This window comes from Molothrus ater, chromosome 1 (assembly GCF_012460135.2).
Source record: "Molothrus ater isolate BHLD 08-10-18 breed brown headed cowbird chromosome 1, BPBGC_Mater_1.1, whole genome shotgun sequence".
NCBI classification, from domain to species: Eukaryota; Metazoa; Chordata; class Aves; order Passeriformes; family Icteridae; genus Molothrus; species Molothrus ater.
In genome coordinates this window covers 146,076,351-146,091,131 of record NC_050478.2, presented here as the reverse complement: position 1 = coordinate 146,091,131, position 14,781 = coordinate 146,076,351, and the positions used below count along the sequence as shown (strand labels likewise).

The 14,781-nt window shown below is 36.8% G+C and overlaps 1 protein-coding gene across 2 annotated transcripts in view; it reads left to right on the top strand.

Annotated features, from left to right (window-relative positions):
• Window positions 1-14,781, top strand: part of ZFAT (zinc finger and AT-hook domain containing) — a 77,186-nt gene that overhangs the window by 50,149 nt on the left and 12,256 nt on the right. For both annotated transcript variants that reach the window (XM_036378765.2, XM_036378766.2), the window contains 5 exons: window positions 1,466-1,554; window positions 4,126-4,264; window positions 10,360-10,478; window positions 11,846-11,972; window positions 14,027-14,157. In XM_036378765.2, coding sequence (XP_036234658.1) covers window positions 1,466-1,554; window positions 4,126-4,264; window positions 10,360-10,478; window positions 11,846-11,972; window positions 14,027-14,157 — 605 coding nt within the window. The remainder of the gene's footprint in view (window positions 1-1,465; window positions 1,555-4,125; window positions 4,265-10,359; window positions 10,479-11,845; window positions 11,973-14,026; window positions 14,158-14,781) is intronic.

The following is a 14,781-nucleotide window of genomic DNA, read 5'->3' as shown; positions in this document are numbered from 1 at the left end:
TCTTGTGCCTTGCTTTTTACACTTCCAGAACTGTTCCAGGAAACTCCCAGTACCTTTGGAAGGGGAGTTTGACCATTGTCTCCAGTGGAAGCAGGATCTCACTATCTGTGGAGTCTTAAGTAATTTTCCTCACTAAGACCACCCCAGCAAACTTTTCATGCATTTCAAACTCTTGTGAAAAAGGACATTTGTCACCAGGAATGTGGTTTGTCAGGGGACATTCAGTATTCCGAGTGACAGTTTCTCTTTGCCCAGTGTCCCTTGCTGTAGTGACAGCACTGCAGAAGTTCTTAGCAGCACACATCTAGTGTTCTTCAGTTATTTCACAAATAAGTGAATTTGAAAGCTGTTTCACTGTTTATGAGTCTTGTCTTCCTGACTTATGAATCCAAGCAATTTTTGTTCAAATATCAGAGCCCTGCAAGGTCAATTTAAGTCATGGAATATAAAGTAGTTTTGTGTCTGATTTATATTCTTTTCCAGAAGACAGACTTCTCAAGAGTGACATGATAACAAGCAGTTCTGTAGTCCAGGGTCATTACTGCTTGTGGGTAGAGGTAAACCAGAAAGCATGATTTTCATTATTTTATTTAGATACCAGAAGGTGCTTCTTAGATGTGTTTTATAGAAACTTTCACACTTGGTATAAAATGCTTTTACCTTTTTCATCAGCATCTGGAATTTAAGAAACCCCATCTCTTTGTGATAATACAGAACATTATCTATTCTACTTCTACTTTACCTTTTGATTCTTTTACTTTTGGAATAGTTTTTAGCATCTTTTTCCACATCATTAAAATACAATTTGCCAGCTGAGCACATTTAATTCAGGAATGAAGTCCTTCACTATTTAATGTACTTTGTAAGTTGGCTGCAGGTAGCAGGACTGATAGAATCTTAGACACAAAATAAGGAGAAAGAGAGTATGAAACCCAGGGAATAAAAGGAAGGAAATTGTGTTCATTTAAATCATAAGGGAAAAAATAGATTAGTGAGAGAGAGAGACTGCTTTGAGGGGAAAATGTATTTGAATCATAACAATTCAGTGCTGGAGACAGAAATAACTAAACCCATGTGAACAAGATCAAACATTGGTGTTTTAAGGATTGCCAAGTGTGCTTTACAAACAGCAAAGTAGCTGTGCCTGCAGTTGTAAATAATGGATTTCCTTCTTCCATTTAGGGTGCACCATAACAATTCTTTTTCTTCTTTCCCAAGTGACTATCCCAGGAGAATCCAGAGCATTTAATGCTTATAATTTAAAGATTGCACTCGAGCCTTTTTTCCTCCCTTATTCTGCTCTTAGCTCTATTTAACCAAAATTTTGCAGAGCAAGTGCCAGACTTCTCGTGTTGTTCATTGTTCATTCTTAGCATTTGGGAATTTATCTTAATAAGGAAATAGAATCAGTAGTTTTCTGAACTTAAATACAAAAAAATTATTCCATTTGCTATTCCCATTGCAGGAAAGCAGTTTAAATGCACAGTGTGTGACTATACAGCTGCCCAGAAACCACAGCTCCTACGTCATATGGAACAACACGTCTCTTTCAAGGTAAGAACACATATAAAACATGCTTAAAGTGATTAGGAAATACACAGAACTTTAGATAATAGTAATAAAACTGGCACCTTTTCTTGTTTGATGACAATTAACAGTATATAAACATTTTAATATTTTGAATTTATATTCAGACTTTTGAGATAGGGTTATTTTGTTCATGACCAATTTGTAATTAGTAGTTTTACTTGACAAAAATATCTGTATGTTGCAATATGAAACAAATTTATTTGCTTTGATTATCAGCCCTTGAGTGAGTGAATCCAATATGTACCTTAAAATGTACTAGGGAGGTATGAAAGCAAATCCCTTCTATCACTGTTTATTGCCCACCTAAATTTTCCCTGAAATTTTTCAGTCTCTTGTACTAAAGATGTGTTCATATACTTGAAGAAAATGGAATAGAATTAATTTTAAAACACCGCATTTATCTGAAACATGCATTGGAAAGAGTTTTGAAAATTGTTCATGTTTCTATGAAGTATTTAGATTAGAGATACAGTTTATTTTAATAAATGGCAGTATGTTTTTATTGCTAAATTTTAACATAGGTTCTCAGTGTGATAGGTCCTAATGTAATGTATTTTGAAATGTTATATTCAGTAAATAGGAATTATACTGGTTCCTTTTCCAGAAAATACAGTATTTTTTATTTGAGAAAATGTTCATTTTAATGTGAGGCTTTATCTTAACAGTGAACATATTTCTTATTGAAAACATGATACTATTTTCATATGTAACACCTTTAATTATCTAACAGATCATTTTACTTCTATAAAGAGTACACTGCAGGTATTCTTAACAAGTACCATAAAGCAGCAAGGCAAGCAGTCTTTTCAGTGATGGTTTAAGTTTTGCAAGACAAAACAAGTTATCTAAGGAGATTTTACATTTTGAAAAAAACAATTTTTCTGTCTCAAGTATGTGGTTTTGCTCCAAACTTACATTTTTTAAAAGATTTTTTGTAAATGAAAATACATAATTTTCCTTTTTTGATGGCTAAGTGATGAATTCACTCACAGTGCAGTTCTTGAAATGCAGCTGTTTCTGACCTTGGGATCTGCCTACACAAAAATGTGGAAATTCAGGACATTGTCAAGAGAACTGAACTCTGGGTTAGATCAATCAGGAGTATTTGTTTAGAGGAGTTCAAAAAATGTTTGTTTCCTTCTAGGACAGTTGTTTTCAGGCTCAGAGAAATGTCACTACTTATGTGACCTAATGATCCTTTAATCCATCGTATTTCCCAGCTCCATGAATTTGCAATCCTGCTATCCAACAGCAGGGAACATGCATGACTTGCACAAGTGAGTGCTACAAGAGCACAGCAGTCTGTCTCATTATTTCCTTTAAAAAATGACAGTTTCAGCAATAGATAGAGAGTACCCATCTCTGAAATATTGAGTAGCTGAATTTTACAGTACCCTCTGAAGCATAAGGTTAAGGGAGTCTGAACATCACCTTTCTTCCTTATTTTTGCTGTTTGGAACCTGAAGGAAGATCATGAGCAATGAGCTTAGGAGAGTTTTCTAATCAATGTACCCTGACTGCAGACATTTCCCTGCTTTAAATTCAGCTCCAACCATTTTCTGCTGAGGAGCTTTAGGTGGGACTGCTGTGCATGAAACATTTTCCATCCTATTCTGAGGTACTTGACTTTTCCCTGAGGACTTCACTCAACATCTGCATGCTTTTACCAGGACCTAATGCTCGTGTCAAGCTCCCTATGACCGTGATATATCTCAGTCAGAAAGTTATTAGCAAAGGTCAACTTTAGGCTCAAATGTTTGCTTTCCTAATTTTTTTTTCTTTAGGAATTTGTCTCTCTGTCAGTTGAAAAGAGACATGTTCTTAAAAAATTAATTAATTTAGTTGCCAAAGTCAGCTCACCAAATGGTCAGAGAAATGCAAATGACAGGGAAAGGTGAAAGAAAAGGGAAAAGTAAAAAGGAAAAAGTAAAAAGGGAAAAGTAAAAAGGGAAAGGAAAGGAAAGGAAAGGAAAGGAAAGGAAAGGAAAGGAAAGGAAAGGAAAGGAAAGGAAAGGAAAGGAAAGGAAAGGAAAGGAAAGGAAAGGAAAGGAAAGGAAAGGAAAGGAAAGGAAAGGAAAGGAAAGGAAAGGAAAGGAAAGGAAAGGAAAGGAAAGGAAAGGAAAGGTGTTAAATTAGATTGGCTGTACAATCATGTTGTACTTTCAGTTATTTCAGTTGTCTTGCTGCCCTTTGTCAGACCAAAGCTCACAGCAGCTGAGTCATTTCATAGTAGAGAGTCTCCACATGATCAGACCTGTTATCATCAATTACGAAAATACACAATTTACTGAATTACAAGAATTGGGTAATAATCTTATAATAGTCAGAATATTTGTGTCCTGCACATAATAAAAAGAACCTAATTTAGGTAATGTTTAGTTACAACTTCAATTTATTTTGAATTTTCGAGAGTTCCCTTGAAAGGTGCCCAAGCCAGAAATGAACATGGTTTCTTGGGATCAAAACATTGCAGCTTAGCCCAGTATCCTGAAGAGGTGAGGAAATACAGTCCAACATTTTCCTTTTTGCTCCCAGCCCTTCCGCTGTGCACACTGCCACTATTCCTGCAATATATCGGGGTCCCTGAAGAGGCATTACAACAGGAAGCATCCCAATGAAGAGTATGTCAATGCAGGCTCTGGGGAGCCTGCAGCTGAAGCTCTTATCCAGCAAGGTACATCTCCACCAAATAAGATTTGTTGGTTTGTTTGTTTTTTTTGCTGAAGCAAACTTGGTGTGAAGCTAAACTTCTGTGCAGTATGTATTCTTCAATTTATTGGGTACTATATGATAAATCATTATTCCTTTTTAGTAATTCTGAAATGGCCACATTTTACCCTTCATTCAGTGTCTTTGTTCTTGGTTTTTAAGGGTATGGGAACCAAAGTTTTGTTTGACCTTGACTGTGCTATTTGTTGTTGCATACATTTATCATTTCCATTTGTTTGTCTCTTTTTGTAAGTCAAGTATCACTGCGTGTTGAAATGAATGATAAATTTCTACCATTCTGCTGATAAATTTCTGTGACAATTCTGCAAGGTTGAACTCGAGGTTGGGTTGAGCAAACATGAGGAAAGAGAGTGAAGAGTAAATGGCAGTAAATTATTCCCCCACTAGAAAAATCTGGGGAGAAAAGAGAGTACAGGTAAAACAGGTTAGGAATTGTTATGCTCAGAATGTGGTTTATGGGCAAAGAAAGCACACCTTGTCTGTGTAAGTAAGCCAAGAATGTATTACTAGTAAAGCAGAAATCACCACAGTTTAATTTAGGATTAGTCTGACTCCCATAAGTAACTTTGCTGTTACACACTGGGTAGATGAACCAAAGCAAACAACTGATTATACAGTCAGGTACATTTATGGGTGTAAAGCTCCTTCAGTTCTAGTGCCTGGTGTGAGGAATATTGAGCAAGAAGAGGAGAAAGCCAGATTAAGTATTAAATTGTGTGGAAAATATTTTAATTCTTGGTAAAATTAAGTTTTCTTCTTTGTTATAATTTTAGAAAGTGTTTTCCCTATTTTTTAGTAGAAACTACCGACAGTTTCATCCTTTGGAATCTTCAGTTTCTGATTTTGTTGAAGGGAATAGAGCAAAATAATGCTATTGTATTAGATAATGAATTAAATGTAATTCTTCTAAGGTTGCATTGTTTCTAAATGCTATTTCAAATCATTAATCTAGCACATAACATTTATCTATTGAAGGCATTAATCCTTGTTAAAATACTGAAATCGTGACACAGAGAAAGATAACTCAGTTGGAGACTTTCCCTTTAAACTTGCTCTATAAGGGGAAAATGTATAACTACAATAAGTAATCTCAGTCTGTGTTGGTTTTATATAACATTTCTTTGTTTCCTTTTGTCAAAAAAAATCCCCAGCCAAATAATTTTCAAAGTAAATATCTATAACAGAGTAGGAATATATAGTGCAATCTTATGATTATTTTCACAGGCAGTACAAGTCCATGGGGAACCTGCAGTTGTTTTAAGGAAGTAATATTTGCTTGGTCAGTACTTGGAGCCTCTATTTGTAGTCACCCAGATGAAGGGAAAACTCTTCACCATGGGGAGCTTTGTTTAACTTCTCAAATATCTGAGCACTGAAAGGAATTATTTGTCTATAGCTACTTCTAGGAATAGATATGAGAGAATGAATTCTCCTAGTATAAATTAGGGATCATACTTGCAATGTTTGGAACAAAGAAAATTAATCTTATACTGATTAGGCTTTCCTTCCCCTTTGGGAGCCAGATAAATGCATTTCTGAAGGTAATTCTTTTCCACTGAAACAAAAGAACTGTAAAGTTGTTGAGATGCAAGAGTAGCCTTAAAATGGAGACATTGGAGTGAGATGAGAGAGAAGAGTCTTTAGCTTTTTCCTGTGGTGGATATCCTCTTCCCACCACACTGGAACATGGGACAGGATGAAATTTAACAAGGTCAAACGTCAGCTTCTGCCCCCAGGGTGGAGGGATGCCTGGCACCAGTCTGAGTGGGGACATCAGCCCTGCAGACAGGGATCTGGCTGGGAGCAGCTCTCCAGGAGCCAGCAGTGAGCCCTGGCAGCCCAGAGGGCAAATCCCATCCTGGGCTGCGTTAAACCATTAAACACAGCATGAGCAGCAGGGAAAAGAGAGGATTATCCTGCTGTGCTCAGGGCTGGGATCACCAGGTGAGGATGTGAAGGCTCATGACTGTATCCAGAGGGTAGCAAAGATGGTGGTGGGGCTGGAAGCCATGTCCTGTGAGGGGCACCTGAGGGCTCTGGGCTTGTCTGGCTTGGAGGAGGCTCAGGGGTGACCTCATTGCTCTCTGACAGCTTCCTGAGGAGGGGAGGGGGAGAGGGAGGTGCTGAGCTCTTCTCCTTGGGATCCAGGGATGGAACTTGTTGGAATGGTTCAAAACTGTGCCTGGGAGGCTTAGACTGGACATTAGGAAGCATTTCTTTACTGAGAGGGTGTCACAGACACATTTTCTGAAAAATCCTTTCCTTAGGATTTTTTCTCCTGAGAAGCTGAGAGGCCTCAGGAACAATGTAAACAATGGTTATCTGCTGCTGTGGAATGCAACAGGTGCATCTGGGATTGGTCTCATGTGGTTGTTTCTAATTAATGGCCAATCACAGTCAGCTGGCTCAGACTCTCTGTACGAGACACAAGCCTTTGTTATCCATTCCTTTTCTATTCTTAGCTAGCCTTCTGATGAAATCCTTTCTTCTATTCTTTTAGTATAGTTTTAATGTAACATATATCATAAAATAATAAATCAAGCCTTCTGAAACATGGAGTCAGATCTCGTCTCTTCCCTCATCCTAAGACCCCTGCAAACACCATCACAAGAGGGTGGTGAAACTGTGGAAGAGGCTTCCCAGAGAGGTGATCAATACCTGAAGGCTGTCAGTGTTTAAGAGGCATTTGGGCAATACCCTTAATAAGAGCTTTAACTTTTGGTCACCCCTGAGCTGGTCAGGCAGTTGGACTGGATGGTCCTTGTAGGTCCCTCACCACAGAAACAGCCTTTTCTGTTCTTTCCATCTCTGCCTTTGCATCCTTCTTTCTCTTCCTCTCCTTACACAGCATTTATATTTCCTGTGCTGACAGTAGTGCTGTGCCTGTTTTCCACATTCACCTGTGGAAAAGTCAGGCATTTTAGAGTAGTAATGAGGCATCAAATCCATGCAGGAGCTATGAAGTCAGTGTCTCTTCTCAGGGCTCTGTAATGAAGAAAGCTATATTAATAAGTGTGATTTCCCACATGCAGCTTCCTTTGCCAACTCAATTTCCTGTCCTGTGATGCATCAGATGTATCTTGCACCTGGGCTCCAAATAAGGCCAGAGATTCCTTATCATGCTATAGAAACATCAATTTTTCTCAGTGTGTTGGTATCTCACCATGGGGAGAATTGTTCCTGGTGGGAGACATTTGCATTTGGAAGTGATAAACATGAATCCTATTGAAGTTAATGAAAGTTTTCCTGATTTGGAAATCAGCATGTTTTCTGTATTTGGTTCACACAGCACAAACAGATCACTGTGGACACATTCTGCAGTATGACAAGTAAATCATATTTGTCCTGTATGACACCTGGGTATCATGCAGGGTAATAGATGTTAGGAAGAAATTCTTTACTGTGAGGTACTGGATCAAATTACCCAGATAAATTGTGGATGCCTCATGCCTGGAAGTGTTCAAGGCCAGGTTGGATGAGGCCCTGAACAACCTGGTCTAGTGGAAGCTGTCCTTGCCAATTGGCACAGGGATGGAACAAGATGATCTTTAAGGTCCCTTCCAACCCAAATCTTTGGATGATTCTGTGGGCTTCTGAGCTGCTTGGGCCAGAAGTTGCACCTTGCTGTCTGACAAGCTTCTATTTAGTTTAAATTACTGTATTCATAGATCTGAAAAGCAATTTTGGAAAATTATTCATATATTCATATAAAGGAAAAAGACCTTTCAGGCCTGATATTAAACAAATCCTTTGAAATGAAGGGACTGTAGATGAAAAGGAAAAGGAGAGAGTACCAGCAAGCAAAAAGGCTTGAAAAGAAATTGAGAAGGGAAAGTAACAAAGATTAATATCTAATAAAAGCTGTCTATATCTATTTGTATTGTATTTTGCTTTTTCTAAGTTACTTACTGAGCCCAGAGTGAATTGCCTCACACTTGCTCATCTCCTCTACTCTCAGTTGGTTTTTGACTGCATTGCAGGCACTGCAAATAAACTTAATTGGAAATATTTATATGAATGTAGACTGCTGGACTGTACCCAAGATTCCTAGAATGAGCTTATAAATAAATGAATGATTCATAGAAGAGGGACTGTGTTCATTGGAGTAACTGCATTGCCAAGGATAGACAGCAGTATTTAATTTTTGGGCTTGTGGTTAGAAATTGGAATCACCCAGGATCAGAGAAATGCTTGGGATTTTTCAGGGGGTGTGTGTGTTTCTTTGTTTAAGTAGAAGTCTATGATCTGACATTTATTTTAGTATTATAAAGTAATAAAGGAAAACAAACAACATAAGAATTTGATACATTCTGCAAAGGTGGCAAGAATATTGTACATTACCCAGTAGTTTTTCTGCAAGGCCCTGTCTATGTGCTCATTTAATGGCTTATTTTATAGTTTCATTTGCTTTGTGCTGGGCAAGTCACATACAATTTTCCCAAATTTGTTTCTTTTCTCCTCACTGATACTCCCTCCCATCCATAACCATTTTGTTTACATGTCTAAGAGACACATTTTGGTTTGTGTTTGTGCAGCTGCTGGTGCAGGCCATAGATGAGGATCCAGTTGTGGCCTCACTGTTCTGTTTTACAGCTCTCATCACGTGCTCTCTTTATACAAAAATGAGAATTATCTTGTGGAGATTTCAGGTCATTAAATAATTTTTTCTGAGCTTCCATATCAAGTCACTGATATGGAGTTATATATTACCAGTTGAATTCTATGCCTCTATTACTTGTTATTTAATTAAAGTCATAATGACAGAAAATACAGATTTAATTTACCTGGTGTGTTGTTATAATAATTTTGATATCCAAGTAATGCAGAAAAGTTGTTCACTGCTTCACAGCAATGTGTTTTTCCTAATCCTACCAATTGGTGTGAAATTAATATGTAATTTCATTTTCTGTAACTGATAATATTATCTAATCTAGTCTAATCTGAACTTTTTGAGTTTCCCTTGGAAAAACTGCTTCAGTTTTGCCTAGAGATGGAATATTTAGCATCTGCTCTAACAGTGAAGTTTGGTAAAGACTTAGCAAAGAAGAGGGTTGGTGTAGTAACTATAAGTCTCATGAAATTACCCTAGAGACTGGGTGTAGTTACCTTCTGCTTTATCAAAATAAAAATGTTGTTTCTTTTCACCTGGTTACCATATGCTAGCTTTTCATTAATGTAAAATGAGATGTTTTTTCTAATTGCCTTGTTCATAAAGGACTGTGCAGCCAGGTCTTGGCTTGTATCCAGCTTCTGTGGGTGTGTTTGATGTGTTTGATGCCTTGGAACATGATGGGTGAGAATCATCTTTTGCCACAATGAAGTGAAGTCAGGCTTGTGGTAGCGCAGTTCCTGCTATTAGATTTGTTACAATGAGTTCTGGTCATCTAATGCAACAATTTATCACATGCAGGTTACTCATGTTGTCTTAAGTCAATAGAAGGAAAAAAAAAAGAAATACTTATTTGTATAATTACAAGCAAGTGAGATCTGACATTTGACCAAATGACTTTCATAAGCAAAAGAAGTAAAAGCTCTTTAATCTTGTGTAAAAAATTGGATTCTCGTGATTTTACCATGCTTAGTTTTTTACCTGTAATGCTGCACACTCACACATTAAACATTGTGCTAACTTCTTGCTGTGCATCATTTTGTAGACAGAAAACTTTATTTACAGTTTGCCTTTTAACATAAACCTCAAGTACAACAATGTTTGGGTAAAGAGAATATTACATTGCTAATGCTTCCTAGTTTACTTTGCTAATGAAAAAAAAAACCAACAAAAAAACAATGTTGGTTTTGAAACTTGAGAAAATCAGAACAGCTGTATTAGAGAAGACACATTTAAAAAATATTACTAAAGTAATCCACTGATGTGTATGTTAAATGTTAACATATTTCATATTGGACAAATGGCTAAAAGAAAACATTTTACAGTTACATGGCTTGATTGAGATGGGGTCAAGTTAAACAGGTTGTTCCTGTGTTGAAAAAAAATTTATATAAAAATAACTCAAAGAATTTATTTGTGTTTTCTTGTAGGTGGCATTAAGTGTCCTGTTTGCAGCTTTGTGTACGGTACAAAATGGGAGTTCAACAGACATCTTAAAAACAAGCATGGAATGAAGTTGGTGGAGAATGATGGGGAGACCAAATGGGAGGTAAAGCAAAATAACAATGGCTTTAAGCCTAAGATTTTTTAAAATTAAGGATAAAAATAAGAAGTGTGAAAAAATGTGGTTCTGACTTCATATAAGATCAGAAGGTTGTGGGATCTTATCTTTGCTTGAATGCATGCCTTGTTATGTCTGTTAAATTTTAATATATGGTAGGGTTAACAACATTGTAAATGCTTATTTTTGCATTTTAGGCTTCTAGTCCTCTGTTTGCAGCAGAAAGGGTAAAAACTTTATTAAAAAAAAAAGGAAATTGAAAAACTTCCTGCATTTTGTAATATGCTGAATATTCACTGGTGTTAACTGTAAGATGAGCAAAGCTAAAGAAAAAAGTTGATGTCTTGGTCTAGAGAAGGCTAGAATCTAGAAAACTGAATTTTTAATTGATCAGCTGAAAAAACTACAATGTTATGCAGAGTAAGTCTTTGATGATATGTTCTGTGTTTTCAGCTTCAATCCTGGAGATGCAGAATTGATGGGAAAACCACAGATTTAGACACTTTCATTAAAAAATTATGGTTGGCCAGAGGAGTATCTTCCACTGCCCAAGCAGGCTGATTTTGATATCCAGTGAGAGGAAAAAGTCAGGAGTCAACTGCAGCTGGCTGACCCCCACAGTTTGAGGCCTCTTCTGCTAAATTTCAGTCTGGCCCCCATCACAAATCTAATGCCTGATTTGGAAGAGCTGACCTGCAGGTCTTGTCTGACAGTTATTGATTATCTACACACAGAAGGATAAGTCTTTGAAAAACACTGAAGTAGGTTCTATTTGGACAGCTGTTCAAAGAAGTAGGACAACATTTTAAAATGTAACCCTTCAAAGTCCTTTATCCATATTCCAAATTATTACCTGTACACTTTCCCTGTAGCTGCCCAAAGCTGGAAAAATAAGGGGACATCCTGGGTGCATGAATGACTCTGTTGCTGAATTGGCAATAGAATATCATCAGAGCAGGAATATATATTGACAGCTTGTCTTGAAGAAAACATAGTTTTTGGAAAGGATAACTTTTCTGAAACAAAGTGCCATTTTTTTTCAAGCTTCTGAGGTGTTTTAGCAGATCTGCATTATAAATTCATTTTGCTCAAAAGATCTTTGCTAAACCCGGGTACAGTACAAGTCTGTTGTTAGTTCTAAGATAAATGTGCAACAAAAATAAGGTCAGGACAACAACTTTTGAAGTAGAATCCAGAGGAACACTATGGGATGATTATCCTGTCTCCCATGCAGCACTGTTCTCGAATTCTGTTTCACCCACTATAGCTGTTGCAGTATTTGTTGTCCAAACTCATTCCTTATTGCTGTTAAATCACTGAAATGAGATTATTCATGCCTTGGCTTTGTTTCCAAGTTAACTGCTGAGGTTTCTGAAGAAGCATCCACTCAGTATCTCCATATCACAGAGGCCGGAGAAGATGTCCAAGGCACTCAAGCTGCTGTGGCTGCATTACAGAACCTCAGATACACTTCTGAGAACAGTAAGTTACCTTTCTCCTAGGGTGGAACACAAATACACCTTTTATTCCAAAATACCCAATTCTTTTGAGTGTACTGGGCAATATACAACCTCCTGTAATCTCCTATTAAAAATTATGAAATAAGTCATCCAGAACTTACTTCTGGGGGGTTATATTTGCTTTAAGTATAATTGAGAAATTATAATTCATTATGAATTCCTATATCCTGAAGTCATTAATACTTATCACTGCCTGTTTTGCACTTTATTATTAGCTGTGTGGAATTTCCTGCCTATTTTATTAAATATGCTGTGAAATTAGCTATCTTGGCAGAGTAGATGGTGTGTATCTAATGACAATTCTCTGGCTATTATTTTTCTCCTTCTCTGGCTTTAGTCAGCAAGACTGCAGGAGTGACATGGTGGAATAGCTCATTTACCATGTTCCCAAGACAGCACTAACAATCTCAGTTTTGGTGGTACACAAAATTAAGTGAGCTCTTCTGTATCAGATTGAGAAGGAAAAGAATAGTATTAGATAATGTCTGCCAAGTGATAAATAACAAAAACCAGGAGAAAAGAAAAAAATGCGCAGATTTCTGAGAGTGTTAAAACACCAGAGACTAGAGTAGGTGTTCCTGGGTGTTTTTTTTTAATTTTTTTTAATATATGTAAATAAATGCCCTGGTTATGAAAAGACAGCATTTTACAATTGTTTATCATTGTAGTCTTTATAGTTCACAATACAGATAAATGTCAAAAACTCTCAGTTTTTATGGATTTTCCAAGCATGTTGCAATTAAATTACATTACTGCCAGTTTCTGTATATTACTTTTAATGAGTTGAGATTCTGAATAAGTGAAAACTTCTTGAGAACTTTTTTAAACTTCTGTATATCTAAATTAAAATAAATATTTTCATGGAATATACTGTACATAGCAGTCTTTATTTTAAACATGAAGCTATAATTTCTTGAGTAATCTTCTTTTAAGAGCATCCAACTTCAGGTACTCTTCCAGCATATTCCCTCTTAGTATAAAAGCAATGGTATCTTGTCTAAAGACAGTTTTATATTAAAAAAAACCCAAAGCAAGCAAACCTTTTTCACTACTTAAAAACACTTATTTCTTACATAAATTACAAAATATAATTACTTTCTATTTGAAATTAAATTATCTGATCTAGACTACCTATACTATCACAGTATCAACCTCACTTTAAAAGAGTTTAAGTTAGAAAATTAGATTTATTCTATTTTCTATCTTTTTTTCTGTCTCTGACAGTGATTAAAGCAAATATAAGGCAGCTTTACATGGCCCTGACAGTTTCTTGCCCTGTCTGACATCTCCCTCATGCTGACAGTGGGCATGTAGGAATGGTGGGCCATAACAAAAACCATTTTTCTGCATTCAGGTCTTTCACACCTTGTGAAAAGTGAGAGTACAACTATTTTGTTTGGGTTTTTTTGTAAACATCCCTTTCCTTTGGCAGGGCTGCACACACCAGAGAATTTTTTAAAAGGACAGACATGTTCTGATCCAGTGTTTATAAAGTGATCAGTATGAGTTTTCCCAAGCAATTACCCTTTTCCTTCTGCAGGTTAGTGATAAAACTTCTTCATTTAGGTTGAGGGGTATTGCAGAGGACCAGACAGAGGGTAAACACAGATTTCTAAAATACCAAATGGCTGTTATGGTTATAGGTATACAGGCAGGTTCTGTGTAGGGTGAATGTCTGGTAAATACACATTCGGATTTGTGAAGTCTTGCAGCTTCCTAGTTTGCAATTCCTGCTATGACTTGTGGCTGTTGTTTCTTTATTCAATGTACTCTTTTAGATCTCTTTCAAATAGGCATAGAAGTGATCAGTGAGGCTGCACTTGCTGATTCATGCATTCCCTGGGCAAATTTGTTTTGTGAATATTTCCCTGTCATATATCTGTTATTAAAATGTCACATTATTGAGCTTTTTGAATTGTACCAACAGCACTGCGAGTCAGGGCTGTGCTGTTTGATTCACATAGCCTCAGAACTGTTCTCCTGTGATGATCTTATGGCTGCTGTCTTTTTGATAAGGTGAAAGACTGGATCCAGCAGCTGTAAACATCCTGCAGCAGATCATTGAGTTGGGTTCGGAGTCCCACGATGCCACCGCAGTGGCTTCTGTCGTTACCATGGCACCTGGCACGGTGACAGTGGTGAAGCAGGTAAGAGCTCCTTTCTTCTCTAAACCAGCCACATTCAACTTTCATATATTTACTGTGAAATGGGTATTACTTGACAAGGGACAAATTTTAAATGATCATTCGAGACACATAGAGAACTTTTCCTGATTTTTCACTGGATGTTGTGTGTATGGGTGTTTACATGCCCACACATGTACATGTTTATACATATATACACATATATCTTCATAAATCTAAAAGTGCATATAGTTTTGTGTGTATATAAAATATGAATGAATAAATACACCTGTTTGTGTATGTAGGTATATGTGTGACAATACAACTTTTTTTAGGTGTTTTCAGGTTTTATAAAATAATGTACTTATATTTTGTGCAGACACTTAATGCCATTATCATCTAAAAGATTCAGGTGGTCCTTGGTGCAGCAAACAAAAGGAAATAATTTTCAACTTGAGGTGCCTATTGGGTTCAAACATCAAGACTTTTGCTCAGTTAGCTTTCCTCCTCACAGGTGTCTGCTAATTTCCATTTTTCATTCTCCTCTCAGTGTTCTTTAAACTCTGCTTGTTCCTTCTCTTTCAGCACAGCTCTTTGCTTATCCCTTTCCCCACTGATTCACTGGGGTCTCTGCACTCAGGGGTTGAC